Source organism: Schistocerca piceifrons, chromosome 9 (genome assembly GCF_021461385.2).
Source record: "Schistocerca piceifrons isolate TAMUIC-IGC-003096 chromosome 9, iqSchPice1.1, whole genome shotgun sequence".
Taxonomy (NCBI): Eukaryota; Metazoa; Arthropoda; class Insecta; order Orthoptera; family Acrididae; genus Schistocerca; species Schistocerca piceifrons.
The window spans coordinates 133,329,349-133,356,573 of NC_060146.1; the positions used below are offsets into that span (position 1 = coordinate 133,329,349).

Sequence of the window (27,225 nt, forward strand, 5' to 3'; positions counted from 1 at the left end):
CTTTCGCAATTACTATATGATCCTGTAACAAAGCGCACTGCTCTCCATTGGATCTTCTCTATCTCTTCTATCAACCCTATCTGGTACGGATCACACACTGCTGAGCAGTATTCAAGCAGTGGGCGAACAAGCGTAGTGTAACATACTTCCTTTGTCCTTATAAATTGCTAGTGAACCTGGCAATGCTTCATAATTGCTAAATATGTATGGGAATTGGATATGTATACTTCCTCCTTCCCTCATCTTTTGTCCATCTACTCCTCCTCCCTCCTATCTCTGTCCATCACCCCCTCCCACTCTTTTATCCCAAACCCTCTCTATCCATGTCCATACTCTCTTCCCCCGTCTCTCTGTCCATATCATCCTTCCCCCTTCTTCTTATCCATCTCCTCCTCCCTTCTCTGACATTATATATTGTTATGACATTGAGAATAGAAGTCAAAATGAATGGATAAATCAGTTTTAATCGTTAGTACACGGGGTATGAGAGAGACCTTTCCAGCTCTGGGTCCATGAGGATAGTAACTTTATTGACAGTATTCCACATGGTTTTAATCTACAGACAGTTAGGATAATAAAGTTAGCCATAGACACAACTCTCCTGTTTTCTGTTAAAAATGACTGCAAAAAGGAAAACAAAACTGCACATTTTCACAGCACAGCTTAGCATGTTCTTTATTGCAGCTGGTTTAACAGAAAGTGTTTATTGTGTATTGTTGTGTAACATGTCTGTATATACAGGGGTTTAGGCTGTGCATTGTCTTTCTGTCACTCAGTTACTTGAAAACAAGTTCAGTAAAATCATTAATTTATTTAAATGAAATAAATTGGAATTCATTCTTCAGTTCAAATTATCCCTTTGGCTGTCTACTTGTCGACGTTCCAAAGTATTTTTTGCATAAGCTCCAACTGAGCAAGTCATACTTGGCTACATCCATTGTATGTAGGAATCATAATGTATGTAGCCAAGTATTGTTTTTCAATTTGCCTCCAAACACTGTCTATGCTCTTTTTCAATCTCATTGACTTGATGTGTCACTGGTAGCATTGTTCCCAAAGAAATAAACCACATACTGAAATCAACTGAATATTTGCAGCACACCAAGGATATCACCACTGCCAATAACACACTAAAATATCACTTTCAATTGTACTGTTTTTCACAAAATACCAATATTCAGTGTGGAATTGTTTGCCATTACGAAAACGTGTCACCAGAACCATCAAACTGAACATCATATTATTATTATTATTATTATTATTATTATTTTATAAAAAAACATGTGAAAGTGGAACTGTCTTTCTATGAGATTTTCATACAAAAATATCATCCACATTTCTGACTTTTGTAGTGGGTTTTCAAAACATTTCCTTAGTACAAACCTTGTCCTGACAATTATGAGGGATCAGTCTACATATTAGTGAACGGCATATCAAATTCCCTACACATACAGACACACAGAATAATGGTGTGCGGTTTATAATATGTATAAACAAAATGTGTTTGATTTCCCAGTATTTGGTACATTTTATTATTGGCAATGTAATATATTTTGGTGTATGGAAACAGAGACAAATGATGAATTTTATATCAATTGACACCATAGGTTTTATAAGACCATGTAAGTTGTTGTAAATGTCTTATCATATCCAATAAGGGTCTGAGGACTAGAACTAGTCATAATAAAGGATTTATCATCAGCTCTGGATGAAACTATGACATTTGTTAAACAAGAGTGATACAATGGGCAAGATTCTATGACTACGCGGAATTGAGCACACTTACTTCAGCAACAACAAAATAGAAAACTTCCTGGGTTCTGTTAGAGACCTCGTGGACAAGCTTCAAGTGGCAGGAGTATAAGAATTTACTTGCGATTATGGACTGTTCTATATGAGTGAAATGGGATTTCCTGTCTACGCACACATTGCAGAGCATGATCGATATTTCACAAAGCCAGCCACTTACCACTAACAAGGACAAGTCCCCAGTGGTGGGAGCGACTTTCTGAAACTGTCTGTACAGTTGTGTAGATAGGGTCACAAGTATAGCACACTGCAGTGGACCTTCAGTTACGAGTAATAGATATAAAAAAGAATTTTGTGTGATGCTCTAGGACCTTAAAAATTATAAGTGATATCTGCTGTGCTGTGTGTTGCGTTGTGGTTAAGATACATTACTGTCATATTGAAGGTTGTGAGCTCAAATAATGTTAGATGCTTTTAAACTGTTATTTTTAAATAGGTATTGAAGTGACTGATTATTATTCCTATTTATTTAATTGGTTTAAATGTAATGCTTGTTGTTTGTAATCCTTTGCTACATCATTTTAATAATTGTATTAACTTTTTATTTGCTCCCATTTTTTTCTTCGTCGTTTCTCCATTTGGAATCTTTGTGCATGTGACTTTAATTATTTTTATTTACCCATCACAATATTTAAATGTCTAAAAATGCCAGTCTGTTGATTAAAAAACAATTGGAGAAATCATCTTTTATATTGATGTAAATTTTTTTATGATAATTGCCAAACAAACATTTAAAACAAAAATTATTCTTGCACTATGGACAAAATAACACAGATGAAGGTTTAATCAATAAATAAAATGAAATCCAAGCAAATGAGGAACAGCAGTAATGAATAATACATGAAAGTATAAAATGATAAAACAGAAGAAAAGAAGAGCACATGCACAAAGATTCCAAATGAAAAAAGAGTGATAGGAAGAAAAAATGAGAGCAAATAAAAAGCTAATAGGATGATTAAAATGGTGTAGCTAAGGATTAGAAATAAAAAATTACATTTCAACCGATAAACTGACTGAAAATAATGATTAATGTCATTAATGTAGATCTAAAAATAAAATTTTTAAAACACCTAATGGGATTCAAATCCACAACCTTCAATACATCTGTAATACATTGGAACCACTACACTACACCACCTCTCCAAATATTCACTTACAATTTTAAGGCTCTAGAGCACCACGCAAATTTATTTTTTGTCTATTATGCACAGATGAAGACCCATTGCTCCAAATGGCTGCAGGTTGTGATATCTGCGACCCTAACCTACGCCACTGTATAGACACTTTCAAAAAGCCAATCCTACACCTGGAGACCTTGATCTGTAAGTGGAGAGTGGGGAGGTAGCAAAGTGCCGGTCAAACTTAAACCACCAGGAGGATTGCAGTCTCTGTTGCCAAAAATTGCAGGTCAGTGGGCTGATTTCGTTAGCAGAGTTGCCATGTGAACATCACTCTTCAGGTAGCAGGAGGTACTGACATGTCTCGGGAACCACCTGCCGGTATGTAAGCAGCAATGTGTCACTATAACAGCTTCCACCAGATGAACTGACAACCACCGATAAACATTCTCATCAAATTTACCTCCCAATCGAAACATTGTATGGAATATTGCCCAACCATTTCCATTGATAAATGTAAAGCAGACACCACCAGGCATGGACTAGACTCCCCAAACAAACTGAGGGCAATAAAGGAGACCACGACCATACAGCAGTCTTCCCTTTGTGCTTCTCGCAGGGAATCCACTGTCCTTTGTCGGCTACATGTTGGCCACACTCGACTGGCCCACGGGCACATTCTCAGATGTGAGGACTCACCTTCCTGCCCATGTGGTGCCCCCTGATGGTAGCACTCATCCTAATGGACTGTCCAGATTTGGCTACTTTGCAGTATATCTCAACATTCCTGACACACTACCTCTGGTGCTAGCAGATGATGCCAAAGTGGCTGACCTGATTTTATGTTGGTCTTGCAAAGGTGGTTTCTACTCGTCTCTGTGAGGCGGGGCGCTTTGACCTCATTGACCGCCTGGGGGGTTGGAGGGGGACCTCCCACTTGCTGTGGACTGGGAACACACACTGACTCTTGCTCGGTGACCTGACCTGACTCCTTCCCTTCCCACCTTTAATTCTCGTTACTCTTTTATATTTTCCATTTTTAATATTTTGTCTTTCCTATAATTTTATCATCTTGTCTGTGCTGCCCACTTTTTCGGGATAACAGAGGGCGAGGTAGTGTCTGTGACGCAGAGGATGTGTGTCTCGACCCGTACCTTCAACTGCATTCTGTGGATGACAACTCACCCACCTTACTCCCTCTCACTCTTTTCCTTGCTTTTATGGTATCTTGGTTACAGTCATACTTCCAAGGATTTGCCTGTTGCATCCTTACTCTGAGAATTATCCCTGGTTCGATACATACAGAATGAAGCAACTGCCTCTAGTAATTCCCATTGCTGTGCAGTCAGGAGCAAATATCACCTGTCTAAATTTTCTCAGTAGTGTTTCCCGAAAATAACATCACCTTCTCTCCAGGAATTCCCATTTGAGTTTAAGCAGTACCTCCATGATACTTGCGTGCTGATTGAACCTACCGTTAACAAATCTAGCAGCCTCTGATTTACTTTGACGTCTTCCTCTGTTCTGACCTAGTGGAATCCCAAACACTCGAGGATTGCTCAATAATGGGTTGCACTAGCATTCTGTGTGTTGTCTTGCTTATAGATGAGCTACACTTTTCCAAAATTTTCCCAATAAAATGAATTCGAATAGTCACCTTCCCTACTACAAACTTGACATTTCATTCCATTTAATATCACTTTACAACATTATGCCTAGATATTTAATTTATGTGACTGTGCCAGGCAGCACACTACTAATGCTGTGTTTGAATTTATAGGATTCTTTTTCCTACTCATCCGCATTAACTTGCATTTTTCTTCATCTAAGCTATCAAGCTGCTATCCATCACACCAGCTAGAAACTCAGTCATTTTATACCCTTGTATAGTCACTTGACAGCTACACATTCATTTCAGTATTTCATTTTTTTAAAAGCGTTTTAGCTTTTCAGTAATTTAGAATTTTTAACATCGAGATTGTGTGTCTTAGTGAGTGAGTATGACAATTGTAAGAGAGGTTGGTTTTTTCCATTTTTATTAGTGTTCAGCCAGCCACAATGTTAAAGCCTTTTTCTTATTATTGGATCTGTCATTGAAAATTATGTCTGCTAGTGTTTGTTGAATGAGTGGATAAGGAGGAATGTATTAAATTCTTTTTAAGTTCACTTGTCCAAGGAAAATATTTGTGATTGTTAATAACCTAAATATTGAATACCCCAAAAAACAACAACAACAACAACAAAAACAACAACACAGTAACAAACCTCTGTTTCTCAGTGGAGATTCTTTATGATGTTGTGTCTAAAGTTCTCTCTATTTTGGATATCTTCGTCAGAAACGTTCATTCTTCTGAATGTATTTGAGTTCCATTGATCTAGTTACTTCTTTTCTTTCTCTTGTTGATGTATTGAAATATTTATTTAGTTAATCTATTTTCCTCCATTCTTTTTGTACCAGTAAACCTCTGATTCTTTAAAGAATCGAACGCTCATGTGTAAAACAGCTTCAAACATCTGATTGATTGATAAATTGGTTAATGTGTTAAATACTTGATGTTAAGCATGTAAGCGAGAATAAATTTAGAGGAGGAGGTTTGAAATTATGCTTAGTTTGTTGCAAGTCGCTAAGTGCTCTCATTATGAAACACTGGATGAATATAGTCTTGAGTAATTTGTGCTTAATTTTGAGCAAAAGCAAGTTTTTCGCTCATCTCAATGTTTATGACATCATATCTAGTACAATGATACATCATACAATAATATAATTTTGCAGTTTATTCAGTGATGTATCAGGATACTGTCAACAAACTGTTTTGCAAATAGTCAGTAGTAAAGAAATAATAAATTAAAATGTCATGTCTGCTTCTGAAGTTCTACTGCATTAACAGCAAAAATATAGCAAGTGATAAACTTTTTTGCTGTCATCAATTTAGGGGGAGATATCAGAAAGTAGTAGTTTTGTGAAGGTTTGAAATTGCGTGTAAAGTTTGTTGGAAGAGAGTAAGTGTTCTCATCGTCAAATAGTGGGTGAATTAAGTCTGGGTATTTGCGCACAATCACTTCAAGGCAAACACACAGTTTCTAATTGTAATACTTGTCTTATTGTGTTCAATTTTTAACATAATATTATATCTTTTAATGAATGGAGTATAATAGCATTTAAATTAGGTCAATAATTATGCAAAATATTGAAAATAAAATTTTTGTTACCCGTGGTAGCCATTAGATAGAAACCTGCAGCTGGTACCATGTTCCAAGATCGTTGGTTAGTAATATAGATGTCTGAAAAAAGTGGCACCCCACCCCCCAAATTTTGTATGAAATGTCTTGGTGTTTGCTTTAGAGTTCTATGCTTGTCCTTAGCATATATATTTCCCATTTCCATCCATTTCAGCATCCGAATGTTTTGAAATATTCTCTCTCTTTGTTGTTTGTATTGCTTTCATTTCTCATACTTAAGGGTAAAATGACGCTATGTAGAGTGGTGCTTAATGTCCTATTACAATTGTATATTGTCTGATTTTTTGTGTATGGAAGTTGAATTAAAATTTTATGGAAATTAGATTAAAATTTTATTTGTCCTTGAAGAGTTTTTTATTTATTTTTTGTTCCTTCTAAAGCATATTTCTAGTGATTTCAGAGCATTCAAGAAGGTAATAATTTTCTTAATTTTGAATGCAGACATTTTTATGCCTCTTTTCTCATAAAATTTTTCCTATAAGCTTTATTTGAATCACAGTTGAATAGATGCCCATGCCAAAGATTGCTATGCTATGTTATCTTCAAAACCGAGATAGTTGATTTTTTAAAATTATACCAAACATCTCTCCGATCCTGTTTGGTTGATGGGCTACTAAGAAACACATCAAAAAATATGTTGGTGGGATTATTCATAACAGCACAGGATTATTCATAAGTATCTCCAATGTTTCATAGAGCACTGCACAAAAACTACACGACATACATAAAATACAAACATCAGTTGTAGAGGATCTTTGCATCATGAGGGGCACCATTTGTGGCATGTCAAAGACCTATGTGTAAGCAGTTCATTGATGGTGCCAACACGAACTGCCAGGGAAGGGTCAACGGCAGGCTCGCTTTGGAAATCTGTTCATTTGGTTGCCTATCAGTGGGCGCGAACTATTCAGTATGATATGAAGTGGATGATTTCTCTACATATCCTACCATGCCTGCCCCCTAGTATTATTTTGCTGCAGCATGTATTACAAATTTAAACTTGGGGAGATACTCTATCCACTGGTATGTCTCATTTTTCTGTGTCTCTTGTAGATTTTGTGCAATTTTCTTCTGACAAACTGGAGGTTAACTGCACTTGGACAATTCTTCTTCATTGTTGCAATCAACAATTTGTCACATTATGCTGGGCTTCAGTCATCTATCTGCTATGCAGATGATACAATTTCAATCACCATGGATTGATATTTGTCAAGTTAGACCAGAAATGGCGGTATGTGCTCTCCTTAACACAAAAATGGTCCTCATCTAACAAACTGCTGTGTAATGCACAGAAAACTCAACACCTCCAGCTGGTACTGGCTAAAGAAGTAGAAAAATATTAATTCCAAGCCAAACTGGCAGTGCACATTAACCTTGTCTGCAAAAATATATCACTGGTGTCCTAGCTGAAATGGAAATTAGCTGATCTCATCTTGCCACAGTGGTAACACCGGCTCCCATCAGATCACTGAAATTAAGCACTGTCGAGCTGGTCTGCTGAGTGCTGTTGGCAAGCGGGGTGCACTCAGCTCTTGTGAGGCAAACTGAGGAGCTACTTGATTGAGAAGTAGCGGCTCCGGTCTCGTAAACTGACATGTGGCCAGGAGAGTGGTGTGCCGACCACATGCCCCTCCATATCCGCATTCAGTGATGCCTGTGGGCTGATGGTGACACAGTAGCCAGTCAGTACCGTTGGGCCTTCCAAGGCCTGTTTGGACAGAGTAGCGAGTAATAAATATCTTGGGACAGCTTACCTTGGACTTTGTGTCTCTCATATCTTGTGGACTGTTGCTGTGGGGTTCATTTGTTTCACGTCAGTGATGTGTTACTGATTCAGAAAAAGGTCTACAAATAATGTGTAAGATTGATCCAAGGGAACACTGCCATCCTTTATTCACTAAGATAAAATATTGACAGTGATAAATCTTTATATTTATACATCTTTGCTATATGTTAGAAACAGTATAAGAAAGTTCAACAGCAGAGAGAATATAGTCATGACACCAGCAACAAAATAGTATTGAGAGTCATAGTTGTAAATTGACAAAAGCAGGCAGCTCTCACAAAGTGACTGTTCGAAAATTTTTAATAATTTACCACATTCTGCACTCAGTACACCTCACAATTTTAAAGTTAAGTTGTATAACTGGTTCACATACAGTCGATTTTACAGTTTAAGAGAATTCCTTGGATACTTGTAATGTACAAATTGAGTTTTAAGATTATTATTACAATTCTTTACAACTCGTTAGTCTAAGATAAATTGTACATGTAATATGAACATTAATTAATATAGTGTTTCCTGTTGTATCGTGTCATAAATATAAAGCCTGTTCTGCTACATGTGGACAAGTGCAAATAAAGAATCTGAATAACCTTGTGCATTAAAAAATATTATTCCTTTACAAAATGAGATTTTCACTCTGCAGCGGAGTGTGCGCTGATATGAAACTCTTCCTGGCAGATTGAAATTGTGTGCTCGACCGAGACTCGAACTCGAGACCTTTGCCTTTCGCGGGCAAGTGCTCTAACATCTGAGCTACCCAAGCACGACTCACGCCCCATTCTCACAGCTTTACTACTGCCAGTACCTCATCTACTACCTTCCAAACTTTACAGAAGCTCTCCTGCTGGAGTACCTCATCTCCTACCTTCCAAACTTTACAGAAGCTCTCCTGCAGGAGAGCTTTTGTTAAGTTTGGAAGGTAGTAGATGAGGTACTGGCAGTAGTAAAGCTGTGAGAATGGGGTGTGAGTCATGCTTGGGTAGCTCAGATGGTAGAGCACTTGCCTGCGAAAGGCAAAGGTCCCGAGTTCGAGTCTTGGTCCGGCACATAGTTATAATCTGCCAGGAAGTTTTATATCAGCGCATACTCCGCTGTGGAGTGAAAATCTCATTCTGGAAACATCCCCCAGACTGTGGCTAAGCCATGTCTCCGCAATATCCTTTCTTTCAGGAGTGCTAGATCTGCATGGTTCGCAGCAGAGCTTCTGTAAAGTTTGGAAGGTAGGAGACAAGGTACTGGCAGTAGTAAAGCTGTGAGGATGGGGCGTGAGTCATGCTTTAGTAGCTCAGATGGTAGAGCACTTGCCTGTGAAAGGCATAGATCCCGAGTTTGACTCTCGGTCTGGCACACAGTTTTAATCTGCCAGGAAGTTTAATTATTCCTTTATTTTTTGATCCTAGTTTTAGTTGGTGATTTATTCCAGCTTCTTGTTGTACTTTGTACTATTCCCAGATGATTTTATCCCGAAGATAGAGTTAAAGAGCATGAGTGGTACTCTCTCTTCCTGCCTTACTCCTACTCTTGTTTTGTTTTGTTGTGGTCTCCAGTCCAGATACTTGTTTGATGCAGCTCTCCGGGCTATAGTCCAGACTGGTTTGATGCAGCTCTCCGCACTACTGTATCCTGTGAATGTCTCTTTCATCCCTAAATAACTACTGAAATCTACATCAACTAAAACCTTAGTCTCCCTCTAAAATTTGTATCCCCCCCCCCCCCCTTACACACACACACACACACACACACACACACACACACACACACACACGCACACACTACCCTTCATAATAAAACTGATTATTCTTGATGCCTCAAGATGTGCCCATTCGATGAGCTATAAATTTCTTTTTTTTCCCCCTCAGTTCTCAGTTTGATTCAGTATATCCTCATTAGTTACTCAATCTACTCATCTAATAATATTCAGCATTCTTCTGTAGCACCACATTTCAAAAGCTTCTATTCTCTTCTTGTCTGAATGATTGTTGTCCACATTTCTCTTCCATGCAGTGCTACAATCCAGACAGATACTTTTACGAAAGACTTTCTATGACTTAAATTTATATTAGATATTAACAAATCCATCTTTTTCAAAAACGTTTCTGTGCTATTGCTAGTCTCTATTTTATATCCTCTCTACTTTGGCCATCATCAGTTATTTTGCTCTCTAAATAGGAAAAACTCATCCTCTATTTTTAGTGTCACATTTCCTAATAACTTTCCCTTGGCATCAGCATCAACTACAATCCATTACACTTATTTTGCTGTTGTTGATGCTCCTTTTATAACCATTTTTAAGATACTATCCATTCTGTTCAACTGCTCTTTAAAGTCCCTTCGCAATCACTTCCCTCATGTACTTTGACTGTTATAACTGAAGTCTGATTCCTGTACAAGTTGTAAATAATCTTTTATTCTCTGTATTTAATCCCTGTTACCTACAGTATTTAAAACATTGTATTCCAGCCAACATTGTCAAAAGCTTTCTCTGGCTCTACAATTTCTATAAATGTTGGTTTGCTTTTCTTCAAACTGTCTTCTAAATATTCATCATTGGATCAGTATTTCCTCATGTGTTCTGTATGTCTTTGAACCCCAAATTGCTATTCCGTTCTTCTGTAAATAATTTGTCAGCATTTTGCAACCATGCTTTATTAAAACGATAGTGTGCTACCATTCACACCTGTCAGCATAGTGTTGGATTGCTGACTTGATATTTATAATTTGTTCCACATTTGACATTTCTTTCATGAATCCTACCCAGTATTCCCCCGAAATAGTTTTGTACGATCCTCTCCAATGATTTGTATCTGTTTTGTCTCCATTACTTTTTCGCGGATGGGTGCATTTCTATTTTTCTCGTATTTCTTTTTGTTTGCTAAATTTTTAGAATTGTATTATGTACCATATTTTTTTAAGTTTGGGTTGGTTACTTCCAACTTTTTTGCTAATATGCTTTCTTCTCCACAATGCCTTATGGTTTGGTTTTTTTGCTATTTAGCAGTTTTTCAAAGTATACCAGAAGCTCCCAGTAGGCACATGGTGACTGTATGAGATAAAATTGTTACAACTGCTGAACAGTTTGTATTGGGACGTTCAAACTGCACAGTTGGCCACAGGGCATGATGGGAATTAGTATGTGCATGCATGGTTTGATTTAGAAACAAAGCCCACTTTCATTTGGATGGGTTTGTCAGTAAGCAAAATTGGCGCATTTGGGGGACTGAGAACCTGCGTTTTGCGATTGCGAAGTCTCTTGACCCTCAGCAGTTGACTCTGTGGTGTGCATTGTCCACTCACGAATAATTGGTACAATATTTGTTGATGGCACAGTGATTACCAAACAGTACGTGAAGGTTTTGGAAGATGATTTCGTCCCCATTATCCAGGTGACCATGATTTTGACAAGATGTGGTTCACGCAAGACAGAACTCAACCCCATCGAAGCAGGAGAGTGTTTGATGTCCTGGTGGAGCACTTTGGGGACTAGCTCTGGGATATCCAGAGGCCACTGGCACGGACCTCAATTGCCCACCCTATTTTCCGTATCTGAACCGTGTGACTCCTTTTTGGGTGACTATCTTAAAGACAAAATGTACAGCAATAACCTCAGAACCATTGCTGTTCTGAAAAAAGCCATTCAGGAGGTCACAGACAGCATCGATGTTCTGACACTTCAGCGGGTCATGCAGAATTTCGCTATTCGTCTGCACCACATCATCACCAATGATGGCAGGCATATTGAATGTGTCATAACCTAAATCTGAATATCTGTAGTGATGTTTACGTGTTGAATAAAGTGTGTGCACACTGTAGTTTGAAACTAATTTACTTTTTTTCATATAGTCAATATTGCCACTGTGTAACTTCATACACATAAACACTGTTGGTGTGTATGTAAATGTTTGGAGTTGCAATTCCCAGTGAAATGTAAAATGGCGACCAGAGTGCATTAGTGTTTTTCACATTTAGTGTTGCCATGCCCGGTATGGTATATAATGGGTGTGAGCAGCATCAGGTGCATTTGTGATTACTGTAAAGGACATGGAGGTACCACCTACTTGTGAGAGACATTGTTAGCAGTACCTGGCAGAATTTGTAAGTTCTCCCATTGTGGATATCCATTTAGCCAGCTGGCTGAATTGTGCTATATGCAGATTTGTGGGGCTTTCAGATGTGACAGTGGCCTGGTGTTGGCTGCATGGGAATGTGAGGTCAGGCATACTCGTTGTAAAGATTGCAACCGGCCGAGTGTGACCAGCAAAAGGAAGGACTGCTGTTTTGCGTACTGAGCACATTATAACCCCCTTCACATCTGTGCCTGCCATCTGAGAACAAGTAATGGATTCCTTGCAGTATGGTATGCCAATCTGCACCATTGGTCAAAGACTAGCAGCAGTTATCTTAGGTATTTACCGTTACGTGCACAGGATGCATTTAACACCACAACACAAACGGCTGCATATGGAGTGGCGCCTTGACCCGGGAAGTATGGACCGCAAGTGACAGACATCACATTTTATTCAGCGATGAATCGTGGTTCTGTACCGACCCGGATGACCATTTGCAGGAAAGTAAGATGGTTACCTGGGGAAAGGTCCCATTCTTCCAATATTTAGAGAAGCACGGCAGTTTTACTCCTGGTGTTCCAGTATGGGAAGCCACAGGATGTGACTTCAACTTGCATCTGGTAATAGAGGAAATTTTGACAGCAGAATGCTACATCACATCCTGCATCATTATGTGTTACATCTCGTGCAGCAGTATTCTTGTGCTGTTTCTGAATGGACCAATGCTCTGCTACACATGGCATGTGTGTGTATGAACTGAATACGAATTCGTTCTCTTTGAACTGCCTGTGTAATGTTGAGATGCTCTCGTGTCTAGGTGACCCCAGATCTGTCGTCGATGCAGTGTCTGATAAGTGGCTCCTACTTCAAACTTTTTTGTGAATTTGATTTGTATTTGTAATCACTGAGATAACACCACAAACCCTCTCACCCTGTGATGAATGATTTTGTTTCCTCCTCCCCTTCTGGATGGTTCACTTTTATTGTCATACTTTTTTAAAATTAATTTTAAACTCAGCCTTTGTGCTGATGATGCATTACCTGTAATTAAACACTCTCTGAGAAGAGCTGCACAAATTTTCAGTCAGATCTTTGTAAGATTTCAAAGTGGTGCAAAAATTTTAAACTTGTTTTAAGTGTTCAGAAATGTAAAATTGTACAGTTCACAAAACGTAGAAAACTAGTATTGTATAACTACAACATCAATGAATCACAATTTGATTACCTGTGTGTAATGATTTTTAGAGACAGAAATCAAATGATCACATACGGTCAATCATAGGCAGGGACAAGAAAAAATTCATGTCTGTTGGAGCCAATAGAAGCACAAGCAAAGACGATTTCATTAAAAAAGCATTTTGAAGTTTTGTAAAAGCAACCAGATTCTCTTATTAAGTAGAATAAAAAACTATTGATCTTATTTTACTGCCAATCACCACCAGATGGTTATAGTTACTCAGAGATTTCTGAGCTCCATTATCAACAATTCTACTTTTTTGTACAGGTACTGCAGTATATCAATGGCAGTAAATGTTTATATAGTAGTATGTAATGCACAACTTGTTATATACATTTATTATATGAGTTGCATGATATCATTGTTCTAAATGTACAGAAAATGATGATGTCCAAGACTGTAAAGTTATTATTGACAAATAAAGATTATTGCTATTATTATTATTATTATTATTATTATTAGTAGTAGTAGTGAGTATTGGAAAACCAGAATTGGCATGCACAAATCTCATCAAAGCCTACTTACTAAGTTTCAAGAAACAGTATTTAGTGAAGAATGTAGAGATGTGTGTTTTCACAAGAAGGTCAATGGCCGGGAAGCCATATTTTAACTATATATGACGGTAGTATCTGTTCCCGAACAAACAGTTACTGTTGATGGCCATGCAGCTTTGCTAGAAATGAAAGGATAATTAAATGGACACCCTAGCTGCAAACAGGCAGTATGTTGCAGTATTGGACGCATTTAACATGTAGCTTCATTGCTCTTAAAGCTGCCGTGTTCCATGCCAGACAATGATTGAGCTACGACAACAGCATTAATATATTGTAAAAGCCAAACAACAAAATGTCAAATTCCCTGTACATGTGATTCATAAACATTGAACAAAAGCAAACAGTAGAAATACAGGCTGATCCATATAAACGTGAATTATTTCAGTGGGTTATAATTTCCTCCCAAAAGGTCATAGAAATGGAAATATTGTTTTAATGATCTCAGTAGCTCTGAGAGAATCAGAAATATTGCCCTTTGTTGGCAAATTGATTGTTGTTTCTGCACACAATGTCCTTTGTCCGGTCTAATGCCGCACTTGCTTGGCCCATGTTAGTTCGTTTGTAGCCTCATCGCTTGTGGTTTGTGAGGTCTGCAAGTGTGTTGTTTGGGCCGCCTGACAGTAATGAGCAAATCAGTGATTTGTTTGTAATCTTTAGGTGGCAGAAACATTCAGTACACACTTCGAGAGCGGGTTTTTATTGTGAAAAATCTATTTGAAGACAAATTCACTGGCTATAACACAACAGGCATTCTGGAGAGAAGGCAACAATTTTATTGATTGGAAGAAAGTTGGAGACTTATGGTGTACTAAACAGAGACAGTGGTAAACATAGACATTGAGTGCAGAGGTTATTGATAGTGTTCAAAGGCACCTGGTAAACTCTCCGGCAAAATCAGTGCACCGATTGAGACAGGCATTTCGCATGACACATGTCGCAGAGCTGCGAAGCAATCGGCATTGCAACTGCACATGATGAATGCAGTGCAAGAAACAAACCACAAGGAAAGAAATCATAACTGTTGATTGTTTTAGGGGTATTTATTCAATGTCCAGACATTCTCTCTGTAAGTTGGTTGGCGGATGAGGCATGGTTTGATCTGTCAGGTTACACCAACTGACAAAACAGCAGAAACTGTGCTGGTGTAACCCCCATATCATCCACGAAACACCACTGCATGACAAAAAGGCTGAAGTGTGGTGTGCGGTGTCAGCTTCCACGATTGTCAGCTCCATTTTCTTTGATACAACTGTAGACACTGCAGTTTTTACACACTTCTTCAATACATTTGTGGAGCAGCTGGATGATGTCGAACTTATGGAAGGTTGTTTCTAACAAGATGGAGCAATATTATAATATAATTTAAAAAATCGTAATAAGTGTTTGATATATGGAAATAATGAGATTAATTTTTCGGCATGTCGGACAAGCACAATAAGCTGAGCTATGCTTGTAAATGGGTAAAGAATCTTTTCATATTAGCTTTACATAAATGAAATAGCCTTTCTCTTGTTGCTGATTTATGCTTACCAATTAATAATACTACATCTGATCGCCATATCCACCTACAAAATCTTGAACATGTCCATCATTCCTTTTGTAATCGGATCTCCATAATAACTCTGAAGTACACTGGTGGGCTTCTTGGATTTTTATGTATTACAGTACTACTGGGGACAATAACTCAGTTTTTCACTGGTGAAATACCACTGTATTATTTCTTCTACACACATGAAAAATACAGACGTTTTTCTTATTCTCACAACCAAAATGGGTACTACAGATTTCACTCTAAAATAACGTGTGTCTACTTTCGTTCATTAACAGAGAGCGAATCCTTCCTTTTACCAAAGAACAAGAAAAACATCTTATGTTTTTTTTAACATTTGAAAATAAAAAATACATGACGGTAGGTGCAGGCTCTATACCGGGCTACTGATTCACCTTTTCTCTTTGCCTTTGAAAAAAAAAAAACAAAAACATAAAAAGCAAGAAATGCAAAAGGTACATCACAATGTGTCACATGCCTGAAGCTTCATGCATCTTGTAACCAGTTTCTTTAGTGGTCGAATAACCTCAAAAAATTTCTACCCCTCTTGTTCACATGACCTAACTTAACCCCCCTCCTGCCAGTCCCATGGATTTTTTTTCTTTTTGGGGTATCTTAGAAACCAAGTATACAAGAACAGACCACAGGTAACTGTGGCACTCATTGAGGTCATTGCACATGAAACAAGCAACATTGATGAGGATACACTTTGTAGAATATTGTGGAATATGGTGAAATTAGTGCAGTTGTGCATTGATGTTGGTGGAGGGCACTGCCAAAATTTGCTGTGAGTACTTTGTATGTATAGCGTGTATAAGTGTGTGTGTGTGTGTGTGTGTGTGTGTGTGTGTGTCAATTATCATCTCGCAAAATTGCAAATGTGTCCAGTTATTGGTTCAGATCTTATGACTCTTTGAAGTAGTTCAGGTTTATATGGTCATGCTGTATAAAATCGGATTCTGTGTAGTACAATTTGTAAAGACAGTGAAATAGGATATGCCATTTATTCATTTTAGGCATTTCATTTTTGAAGACAAATGAGTGTGTTTGTTCAGACACACACACACACACACACACACACACACACACACACACACACACACACACACACACACACACACACACGCGCGCGCGCGCGCACTAGCTTGTCCTGTATTTTATTTGGGCTCGTATTTATCATCAGTACCACTGCATAACTCTACTTGACATTCACCACCGTATCAGACAGTCCAGATTTTCTGCATGCTTCTGGGATGGCCATAGCTGCTGGTACAAAAAAAAAAAAAAAAAAAAAAAAAAACATATACACCATTCACAGATTATGCCTCGGACCTGTTCCGGCTGGCCAACTGTTGCCTGTAAGGCAGTACAAGAAGTGACCTATGATCGTAGGATGTGTGATCAGCATGCTGCCCATTGCTCCAACAGATGACTTCTGATTGTGCTGCTGTTTCTTTGAGCAGCTCCTCATTTGGTCTCATGAGACTGCGTGGACTCCCTTCCAGGCCTCCCTCTCTCTGATCTGACGAGGAACCAGGATTCAAACCCCTGTCTTTGTGCACACAAAGACTGCAGTGCTAACTGTTCATCTCTGAAAGCAGTATACTTAATTCTGCCTTAGCTGCTGTTTCTGTCATATGGTGTTTGTGAATTTGTGGACTTGCAGTAAAGCACCATTTTGCGGGACCCTGTGTTTACCTAAGTAATAAATTACTCTTCCTGTCATAACTGTGTGCTGGATTGCGAATTGAACCTGGAACCTTGGTTTTCATGGGCAGTGGCACAACTCTCAAACTATCTTCACAGCTTTATTTCCACCAGTACGTACTTGTCAACGTTCAGGTCACTGGGAGAGTTAAAAACTGTGAGGGCAGTTTGGGTCTTGCCTGCAAAAGACAGTCTGCTAGTACATTTCAAAAAAGTGCGCCCTCCAGTACAGACTGAAATATTCATTCATGTAACAAATTATTTGTGTTGGTGTATTGTTAGATTCGTACTAATGATTCCGGTTCTCATTCTGAGAACTTTCTAAATAATCCAGGCATATGGCAGAATTATTCCATTGGGAAGCGTTTCAACAGAATACTTACTGATCCTCACACATTTACTATAATGCATTGCAACTAATGAACTTAGAGTTGGCATCGTGTTAAAATCAAATTCCCCGAACTACAGCAAGTTGCAAGCCACCTGGGACTCACTCTCTTTAATGTGAATGCATATCTGACCTATTTTTTTAAAATTTATTTTCCAGTATAGGTACAATTTTTTAACTGACACAACAATACACAGACATTAATTACATATTTTTAATTTTAGGTCCTGGACAAGGATCATTACAAAGATGATGAGCGACAACTTTTGAACCAAACTTCAGTGAGTACTGACTTCTTAACTCTATATGAATGTGGGTAGTGAGTTTTGCTTTGTGTCTGTAACAATACTGTCCTCCTTAACGACTCTTGCATAAGCACTTTTTAACTACACTGTCATTCTATGTAGTCTCTTGTAACATAGAAATTAGTCGTAAATTTGGCAATTAATTGGTTGTTCATTCACAATTCTTACTTTTTAAAGAAAGAACCTCCACAGTCACATTTCTCTGATACATAACAACTTCGTACTCTGCATGACTAATCAAATGTAGTGACAGAATGCTTATTTAATTCATTTCACAACTTCATCTTGTATGATCTGCAGGTTACGTATATACAAGGTGTTACCGAATGGCTTTATAAGAATTTGGGAGATTGTAGTGATGCTATTTTGGAATATACTGTTATAAGGAATATATAGCCAGAAATGTGAAATTGTTTCTACAGCAGTATGCATTTTCTATGCATTTGGTAGGTTAAATGAAACACCTGAATACTGTTATTTGAAGAACTTTCATTGACAGAACAGTAGAGCACAATCAAATACTGTAAACTGAATCTATGACTTCATTACTGTGGAGGAAATGTTCAGTGTGACAACCACCAACTTCATCACATGATACATTGGTGTGCAAAACTGAAGGATGAGAGTAACTTTTACATGATGTGTCATTGCCAAGTAACATAGCTCAATGAAACTTAGACCATACATAGAGAGAACTACTCTAGTATAGTGCAGAGAGAAGTACGTAATGAAAAGAATCAAAATGACACATTTATTCAGTGACTAATTACACTGAAGCTACCGTGATTCGTTATGATCCTCTGGACACTACAAAAGACAGGATGTGGTTCTTAATAGGCTTTGTGATCACCAAAAGTGTGTGTTTGTGGTCTCGAATGTGCTCCCATGCTGGCCAGGTTGTCGAGGAGTTCTTCCTTCAGCACAGTTAACAACTGCTGTATTTATAAGCAATTTAGAGGACAAAATCCTGAATTACAATCACCACCTCCTCAGAAATATCATCTACTACTACTGATATGTCGATGATACCATCATTTCAATCAAAGTCACTAAAGATGACATCAGTGAGTTGAACCAGTTATTCAACAACTCCCTTGCCATTAGAATAAAGAATAACAGACATCAGTTTGAAATTTATCGGAAGCCTACCACAACACACACTACAATCCACAACTCGTCACCCCACAGCCCACAAAATGGCAGCATTCCGGTACATGATCAATAGAGCTATCCATCTACCACTCTCTGAAGACAAATGTGATCAAGAAATTGAAATAATAAAACAAACAGCTATTGCAAATGGTTATAACAGCTTCATAGTAGACACCCTAAAACACTCATAATGGCAAAGCAATCATAACACAAAAAACAAAAAGAAAATAACGTCTTCCATACAAACCCTTTCTAGGTGACATTTCATATCAGACTGCCAATGTCTTCAAATGAAAAGGCATAAGCATATCCTTTACCACAGACAACAAGATTGGACAGAAGTTACCCCACATCATCAGCCCACAAAACCCACTTCATCACACTGGTGTGTACAAAATTGAATGTTTGGACTGTGACTGCTTCTACATAGGCCAGACAGGCAGATTATGTGAGATTAGATTCAAAAAACACATAACAGCACTAAAAAACAAAAAATACCACACATCAGTAATAGCCACCCACCTGCATGAAACAAAACACCATATTAACAATAAAAGTATCAGCATCCTACACATCCAACCAAAAGGCAGAAAACTAGACATCCTTGAAACACTCCAAATATACAAACACCAAACAAAAGAACCTGAATCCATCTTAAATGACAAAAAGACAAAATTTATAATAGTATCATCTCTGTTTTCAGCAACTGCATATGTCATTAAAATTGCAATGCGTGCACACACACACACACACACACACACACACACACACACACACACGCACACGCACACACCTTCACACCTTAATATTTAGTTATATTACCATGACAGCTGCCTATTGTACAAGAGATTGACCTCATTTACAGATATATCATCACACCAACAGCTTGTACCCCTTGTCAGCTTGAAACTATATGTACATTCATCTGCATATTTTAAAGCATTAACCAATGTACCACCTCAACCTTTAGGCAGTTATTACATGTAACAGATATAATCTTCAGACATCTTGCTTTGTAAAGTTTGCTGTCATACAATCACTCTTTCCACCCTCTCTCTCCCTCTGACTTTTTCTTTCTCTTCCTCTTCCTCTCCCTCTGCCCCCAGCCTTTCATAGCTATCTATGAATCCCAACCAAAAATTGTTATTTGTGTATAATTTTACCACTGTAGCCAATATTATTATTATACTTAAAGTTTGTAACATTTCACCTGATCGAATAAACAAGTATGAAGTGTAAGCTATTTTAACTTGTCAAAATCGGATTTACATACTACCAGAAGTATTTATTCCAATGCATGTATTCGACACCTCAAAACAAACCCCTCCAGATCCTTTAAAATTTATTCTGTAATGTTGTTACGGTGTATTTTCTTTGTACGTTTTTGATAATGTTTTCTCTTCTGCTATACAATCCTTGCACCAATAGTTTCCAGACACCATATTTGTTTACAGAATATGACAGTTTACATGTCATGTGTTACGACAGTGAAAGGAACGTGTGACCACTGGAGGTACTCTATTTTACTTATTTTACGTTTATCGTTAGAGATATGTTTAATTTTTTGTCAAAAGAAACTCAAAACCATGTTCTCAAATAGTGTTTTGTTTCTCCACTAGACAGTGCCACTAGTTCCTCCAAAAAATCATAACACTACACACACAAATGTCATACTAACAAATGTAGATCCACCTGATGATGGAGGTGTAAACCTTTGAAATGTGTTGTGGAGATCAATAAACGGAGATTGGTAACAGTAAACTTGTTGTTTCATTTAATAACTGCTGTATGGTCGAATGAACTGGACTGCCTAATCCCCCCAACTTAAGTCTTATTTAGCATGTGTGGGATGTATTGGAGAGACATATTGCAGCAAGTCCACAATGACCATCCAGCAGCTGTCAACCATGCTAGGGGGGAGTGGAAAACCTACCACAAAAACTCCTTATCAAACTTATGGCCATCTGTAGTGATTACATACCCAGTTAAGAACCACATCCCACTGTTTTTAATGCCCATGGGAGCATTGTGAACTTCGGTGTCTTCAGTGTCTTTAGTTTAATTATTATCTTTGAATAAAAATGTCATTTCTGTTCATCTCAATGCATATTTCTTCCTGTTACAGTCTGTACTGTACTGTACTGTACTCTACTGTACTATTCTATGCTATACTACACTACAATGTAGCAGTTCTTTCTATGTATGGTCCAAGTTTCATTGAGCTGTGTTACTTGGCAGTGACAAATCATGTGAAAGTTATTTTTGTGCTTAAGTTTTGCACACTACTGTATTTAATGACAATCCATGTTTTGTCTGATTCTCTGTAAAATTCCACATTTTCCCCTGATGGTATCAAATGCTGTAAAGATGTGCTCAATAAAGTCAGCAACTGTTCTTGCCGGTGTTGAGTATACAAGGGACTTTATGTCCCCAGAGGAAAAAGTCAAGGGGGGTGAGGTCAGGGCAATGCACAGGCCAAGGTACTGGGCATCCCTTTCAGTTATTCCCTGCCTGAATTAGCCTGCTTCAGCTCAGTGATCAAAGTGCATTGGAGCACCATTGTCCCGAAACCACAAACTAGCACACAATTGCAAGAGGAAGTCCTCCGGATGCATAGACAAGGCATTCTCTAGAAACTTCACATGATCTGGTTAGATGTGTGGTTCAGTAAGATGATGTCCAAGAATACCAGCCCAAATGTTGACTAAGAATATCACCTGATAACTTCTCATAAGAGTAGTGCATGGATTTTCTACAACCCATTGGTGTCTGTTGTGGGAGTTAAAAATGCCTTGTAAAAGTTGATTCATCAGTTAACAGTGTCAGGTCTGGAAAATTGGAGGCAGTAGTGCACTGACAAAGTAATCACTGTGAGCATTATTTCCATGGGGCTGTCCCAAGGTTTGAATTGATCAGTCATGGAATGGATGAACGTGCATACCGTGCAGAACCCGCCAGAAATTCAGGATTTCATGTCCTCCTCCTTGCAAGTGCCTCTTGTGTGTTAGGTGACATGGTTCCTCTATGTTTATGTCAACAATAAACATTAGTGAATAATGGGATGCTAGAATGTAATCTGAATGTTCCTGTGTATCTACATCTACATGGATACTCTGCAAATCACACTTATTTACCTTGCAGAGGGTTCATTGAACTACCTTAACAATTAATTCTCCATTATTTCAATCTCGAACAACGCACGGAAAAAGTGAACACCTATATCTTTCTGTGTGAGCTCTGATTGCCCTTATTTTATTACGGTGATCATTTCTCCCTATGCTGGTTGATGTCAACAACATATTTTTGCATTCAGAGGAGAAAGTTGGTGATTGAAATATTGTGAGAAGATTCTGCCTCGGTGAAAACGCCTATCTTTTAATGTTGTCCACCACAAATCCTGTATCATGTTCATGACACTCTCTCCCCTATTTTGGGATACTACAAAACGTACTGCTCTTCTTTGAACTTCCTTGATGTACTCCGTTAATCCTATCTGGTAGGGATCCCAAACTGTACAGCAGTACTCCTGAGATAGGACGGATGAGTGTAGAGTAGGTAGTCTCTTTAGAAGATCTATTACATTTTCTAAGTGTTCTGCCAATAAAATGCAGTCTTTGGTTCGTCTTCCCCACAGCATTGTCTACATGTTCTTTTCAATTCAGATTGTTTGTGATTGTAATTCCAGGGCACTTAGTTCAATTTACGGCCTTCAGAATTGACTCATTTATCGTTATCATGTAACCGAAGTTTAACGGATTTCTTTTAGCACTCATTTGGATGCCCTCACACTTTTCATTATTTAGGGTCAATTGCCATTTTACACACTATTTAGATATATTTTCCAAATCGTTTTGCAATTTGTATACAACCAATGAGTTGTTCTGGAATTCCTGTGTACCACCAGTGAACTGCCCTGGCATTCCTGTGAGCTTAACCATAAAACAAATGCATATCAGTAAGTTCTTCAAATGTGTTATTACCATTCATGAAGTCAAAACATAACTACAGCATCTGAAGCGTGATAAGCAGATAACTCTACAAGGCCTCACATTGACTAGCTATGTGTTCACAGCACAGCACCAGTGGATGGAAGTAGTGAACTGATGGACGACAAGCACTAAGTAAACAACTTTCTGTACAGGTTGTGCTATACTAATCTAGTTGGGCATTTACAATCTTCCATCCACAATAATAACATAGCGTCAGTGGTTGGATGGAAGTGATAGGTGGTCAAACACTTCCCACTGCTGTGGAAACTTTTTCACATTTCATGCTATAGGTTTGTTATTGCAAAACATTCCAAATTTCGTCCTCTACTGTCTCCCAAACTTTTAAAGTGTCATTCCGTAACATCCTGTATAGATGGAGAGTAAAAATAAAGTGTTGTTACTGAGCGAGGTGGTACAGTGGTAGCACACTGGACTTGTATTCGGGAGGACGATAGTTCAATCCCGTGTCCGGCCATTCTGATTTTGGTTTTCCGTTATTTCCCTAAATCGCTCCAGGCAAATGCTGGGATGGTTCCTTTGAAAGAGCTCGGCCGACTTCCTTCCCCATCCTTCCCTAATCCGATGAGACCGATGACCTCGCTGTTTGGTCTCTTCCCCCAAACAACCCAACCCAAAGTGTTGTTGCAGTTGGAAGGATATATTGAGATTTCTACTCTCATTGTCTTACTGTGTTTGCTAACCTAAAAATTTTAAATTGATAGATGAGAAACATGCAGTGGATTGTGTGTCATTCCCTTGGTAGCCACATCATTAAAGACAGTTTTTGGAGATGTGCAAAACTGTGATTTGAAGTGCAAAACTGTGATTTGCAGGCAGATGCTGTGAAACTGGAGGCAGATGATGTGCACTGTATGAGAACGTAAATTTTCTAAAGTTCATGTAACTCATGAGAAACGGTCAGATTCACCAGACAGTTAACTAGCTGCAGTGCTATTTCTGATGTTTCACTAGCCTTCACTGTCACCACATTTGCCCATCTTCACCAGCTTCTAACCTAGAAACAAAATATCCTCGTGGCATATATGTCCGTGTGATTGTTGGTGATTGCCCAGCAGATTGAATTTTCAGTCAGTGTGTGGTTGGTTTCACAGATGTCAGTGACAGGGCTAGAACAAAAGGTGGTAGGTGAGGGGACGAGGAAAGGCTTGTACTGTGATCTTCCCAAGGGACACAACCTTAAGGACAAGAATTGGAAGCTGGAGTGCATAGGGACAAATAGATACCTCCCATAGGTTGGGTGACTGATAGACTACCACTTTGGGAGGGGTGTAAGGTTTTTGAGGAGGATATTCTTCATTGCAGGTTACAACAAGTGACAACTGTAGCCCTGGTGGAGAACGGGATTTAGTTGTTCAAGTCCTGGGTGATACCGAATAATGGACAAGTAATTAGTATCTGTGAAAAAAAGTTTGATGTTTGTGGTGATAGCATATGGGAACACTTTTTCTCATTGAGGTTGGTAGAGTAGTTTCATTCTGTAAAAACTTGCTAAGTCCTTTATTGTACTTGGAGACGAAGACTGCTGATCCCTGTGGGTGAGACGTCCACAGATGGTTGTGTAGGAAATACTGGTGTGGAATAGAACGTAGCTGTCAAAGTTGAGGTATTGCTAAGGAGTTTCTCATTTCTTTACATGCCTGTCTAATCCTTAGCATGCTCTATGTTTGGTGAACACACACACACACACACACACACACACACACACACACGCACACTAACTAACTGAGGTGCCCATTTGATCTCAAATAAAGATATTTGCTCCCTCTCTTCACCCAGATGAATAGTGACCAGGAGCTCATGAAATGAAGACCAACATGCTTCCAAACTACTTCATTAATCACTGAAATAAGGGCATTCACTTCGTAAAAAATTGGAACTATGGTATTTTTTACACTAGAATAGAAAATTTTGTACGAGACAAATTCAGTGACATAACTTCTTTGTAGACATAAAGATACATTTAGTATTGAATGGTGGGCTCCATGTGGTTCCCAAGTCGTGCAGCGACCGTAAACCATAAAATTATCAAATATGCAGCAACCAGTCACAAGATCATGTTTTATTTATTCACTTTTGCAAATCGATTTCAACTGATTAACAGCCATCATCGGTGCTTTCAACCATTATTTGCCGTGAGTCTTAATACTATCTTAAGCAGAGGTCAAACATACCTCTGCTTAAGACAGTGGTCCCATCGAAACTGAAAAGTAATACGTTGTGATGCATGCCCTCCATTTTGAACAAATCTCGCGCAGAATTCACAAGTGTGCTTGCGCTGTTGGCAGTGTGAAGCACATGCACACGAAGTTGAATAGAAAATGGGTATTGTGTGGCTGCATCTGACAAGGCTCTCAAGAATAGTGTTGAATGGTGTCGCTGAAACTTTGTTATATTTTGGTGGAACAGCTTAATGTCATTCTTGGACTGTGATGACTGTCAATGAAGCATCTGAGGAGGGCATGTTTATGTTGTGGTGAGAAGTACGTACCACTGGTGCCCCAGAAAAATTGTGCATTGCAGTGGAAGTACCACAGCACCGCCATCTGGATAATGGTGAAATCTCCTGAAAGTCACTGAGAACTAGCAGTCAGCTGGGCCAAATTCAAAGGCTCGGTAGGATGGCATTCCTCCTTGTCCTTGTTGCACCAATCTATATGGTTAATGTATTTACACCACTTCTCTATTGCTGATCTTGATTCCTCACTTTGATGGGATAATGTCCTCATCTCATTTTATTAAATACCTGTTTTGCAGCTGTGGACAGCTTTTAAAAATACCCCAATATATAGGAAGCAGTAGTGGTCATTTTGTAGTCATCCCAAATCTGAAGAAGCACTGTCTTCTTTGAACTGTGGTTCTCTATAGATGTCCTGTAAAGGTTTAAGTGGTTGTACTGTGGTTTTCAGTGCTGCTGTGCAGCAAAGATAACTGCCAGCCTCTGAAATGACTTTTGTGTTCGACATTGTTTATTTAATAGCACAGGAATTGGTACCAGCAGAAAAATGTGATGTTGTCTCTATTAACCTTGCTTTAAATATCTAAGACAGATCTGATGACTGTGAAGATTAAATAACGCATATTTCCTGGTCACCATCTTCAGTGGATTTGAGGTTTCTCTCTCACCTGGTTCCTCACTTATGTCAAAGTAAAAGTGGCTTCTGTCACGTAAAGAGGTTTTCCTTAATCCAGTTCTAGCAGCTGCATCTCTCACTTAGGGAAGTTTAACAAAAGATTAGAAACAAGATAAGGAGTGCACATGGAAATAAGAAACACAGTAATGACTTACAGCATAATTAACCAAAATATTATTATGTACAGTGATATACTTATGTAAAGAAAACTTTTATTTTTCATTGTTTTCCTGTTTTGGTACCTTGAACATGATTTCCAGTCTTATCAGACATTGGCTGATCAGTATTCATTGAAAATTCAAAATTGTCTAGTGCTTTTAAAGCTTCGTGCTTTTCCCTATAGCGTTTTTCTGCCTCATCAAAAAATCATTTGTGTGTTTTCATTTATGACCTCGGGCATACAGGCACAGTCCGCAACATTGTTGTTTTACATATGTTCCTCAACAAGTTTTACCTGGAAAGCACTTGAAAAGCAAACATGTCTCATCTGCATTGTGTTAAATGTTGTCTGGTTGCTACCCGTTGAAGAAAATCGCTAGATCAACACATGTGTTGATCCACTGATTTGCTGTCTACAGCCAATTTGTTAAAAACAAAAACATTTTGTTTCTTAAAACCATGTAACCAACCATTGTTTTTTAGTGTAGTCATGAGCTTTTCCTTTCAGCAGTAACACATCTGTGGGAATACTTTGTGGATGTCGATATTAGGTAGATGTAGATATTTTCAGAAACCAGATGGCAGTTATAAGAGTCGAGGGGCATGAAAGGGAAGCAGTGGTTGGGAAAGGAGTGAGACAGGGTTGTAGCCTCTCCCCGATGTTATTCAATCTGTATATTGAGCAAGCAGTAGAGGAAACAAAAGAAAAATTCGGAGTAGGTATTAAAATTCATGGAGAAGAAGTAAAAACTTTGAGGTTCGCCGATGACATTGTAATTCTGTCAGAGACAGCAAAGGACTTGGAAGAGCAGTTGAACGGAATGGACAGTGTCTTGAAAGGAGGATATAAGATGAACATCAACAAAAGCAAAACGAGGATAATGGAATGTAGTCAAATTAAATCGGGTGATGCTGAGGGGATTAGATTAGGAAATGAGACACTTAAAGTAGTAAATGAGTTTTGCTATTTAGGGAGTAAAATAACTGATGATGGTCGAAGTAGAGAGGATATAAAA

The 27,225-nt window shown here is 38.4% G+C and overlaps 1 protein-coding gene across 1 annotated transcript in view; it reads left to right on the forward strand.

Moving 5' to 3' along the window:
* LOC124716755 overlaps nucleotides 1-27,225 on the forward strand; it is a 120,392-nt gene that overhangs the window by 19,999 nt on the left and 73,168 nt on the right. The window contains exon 3 of the mRNA XM_047243299.1: nucleotides 17,677-17,733. Coding sequence (XP_047099255.1) covers nucleotides 17,677-17,733 — 57 coding nt within the window. The remainder of the gene's footprint in view (nucleotides 1-17,676; nucleotides 17,734-27,225) is intronic.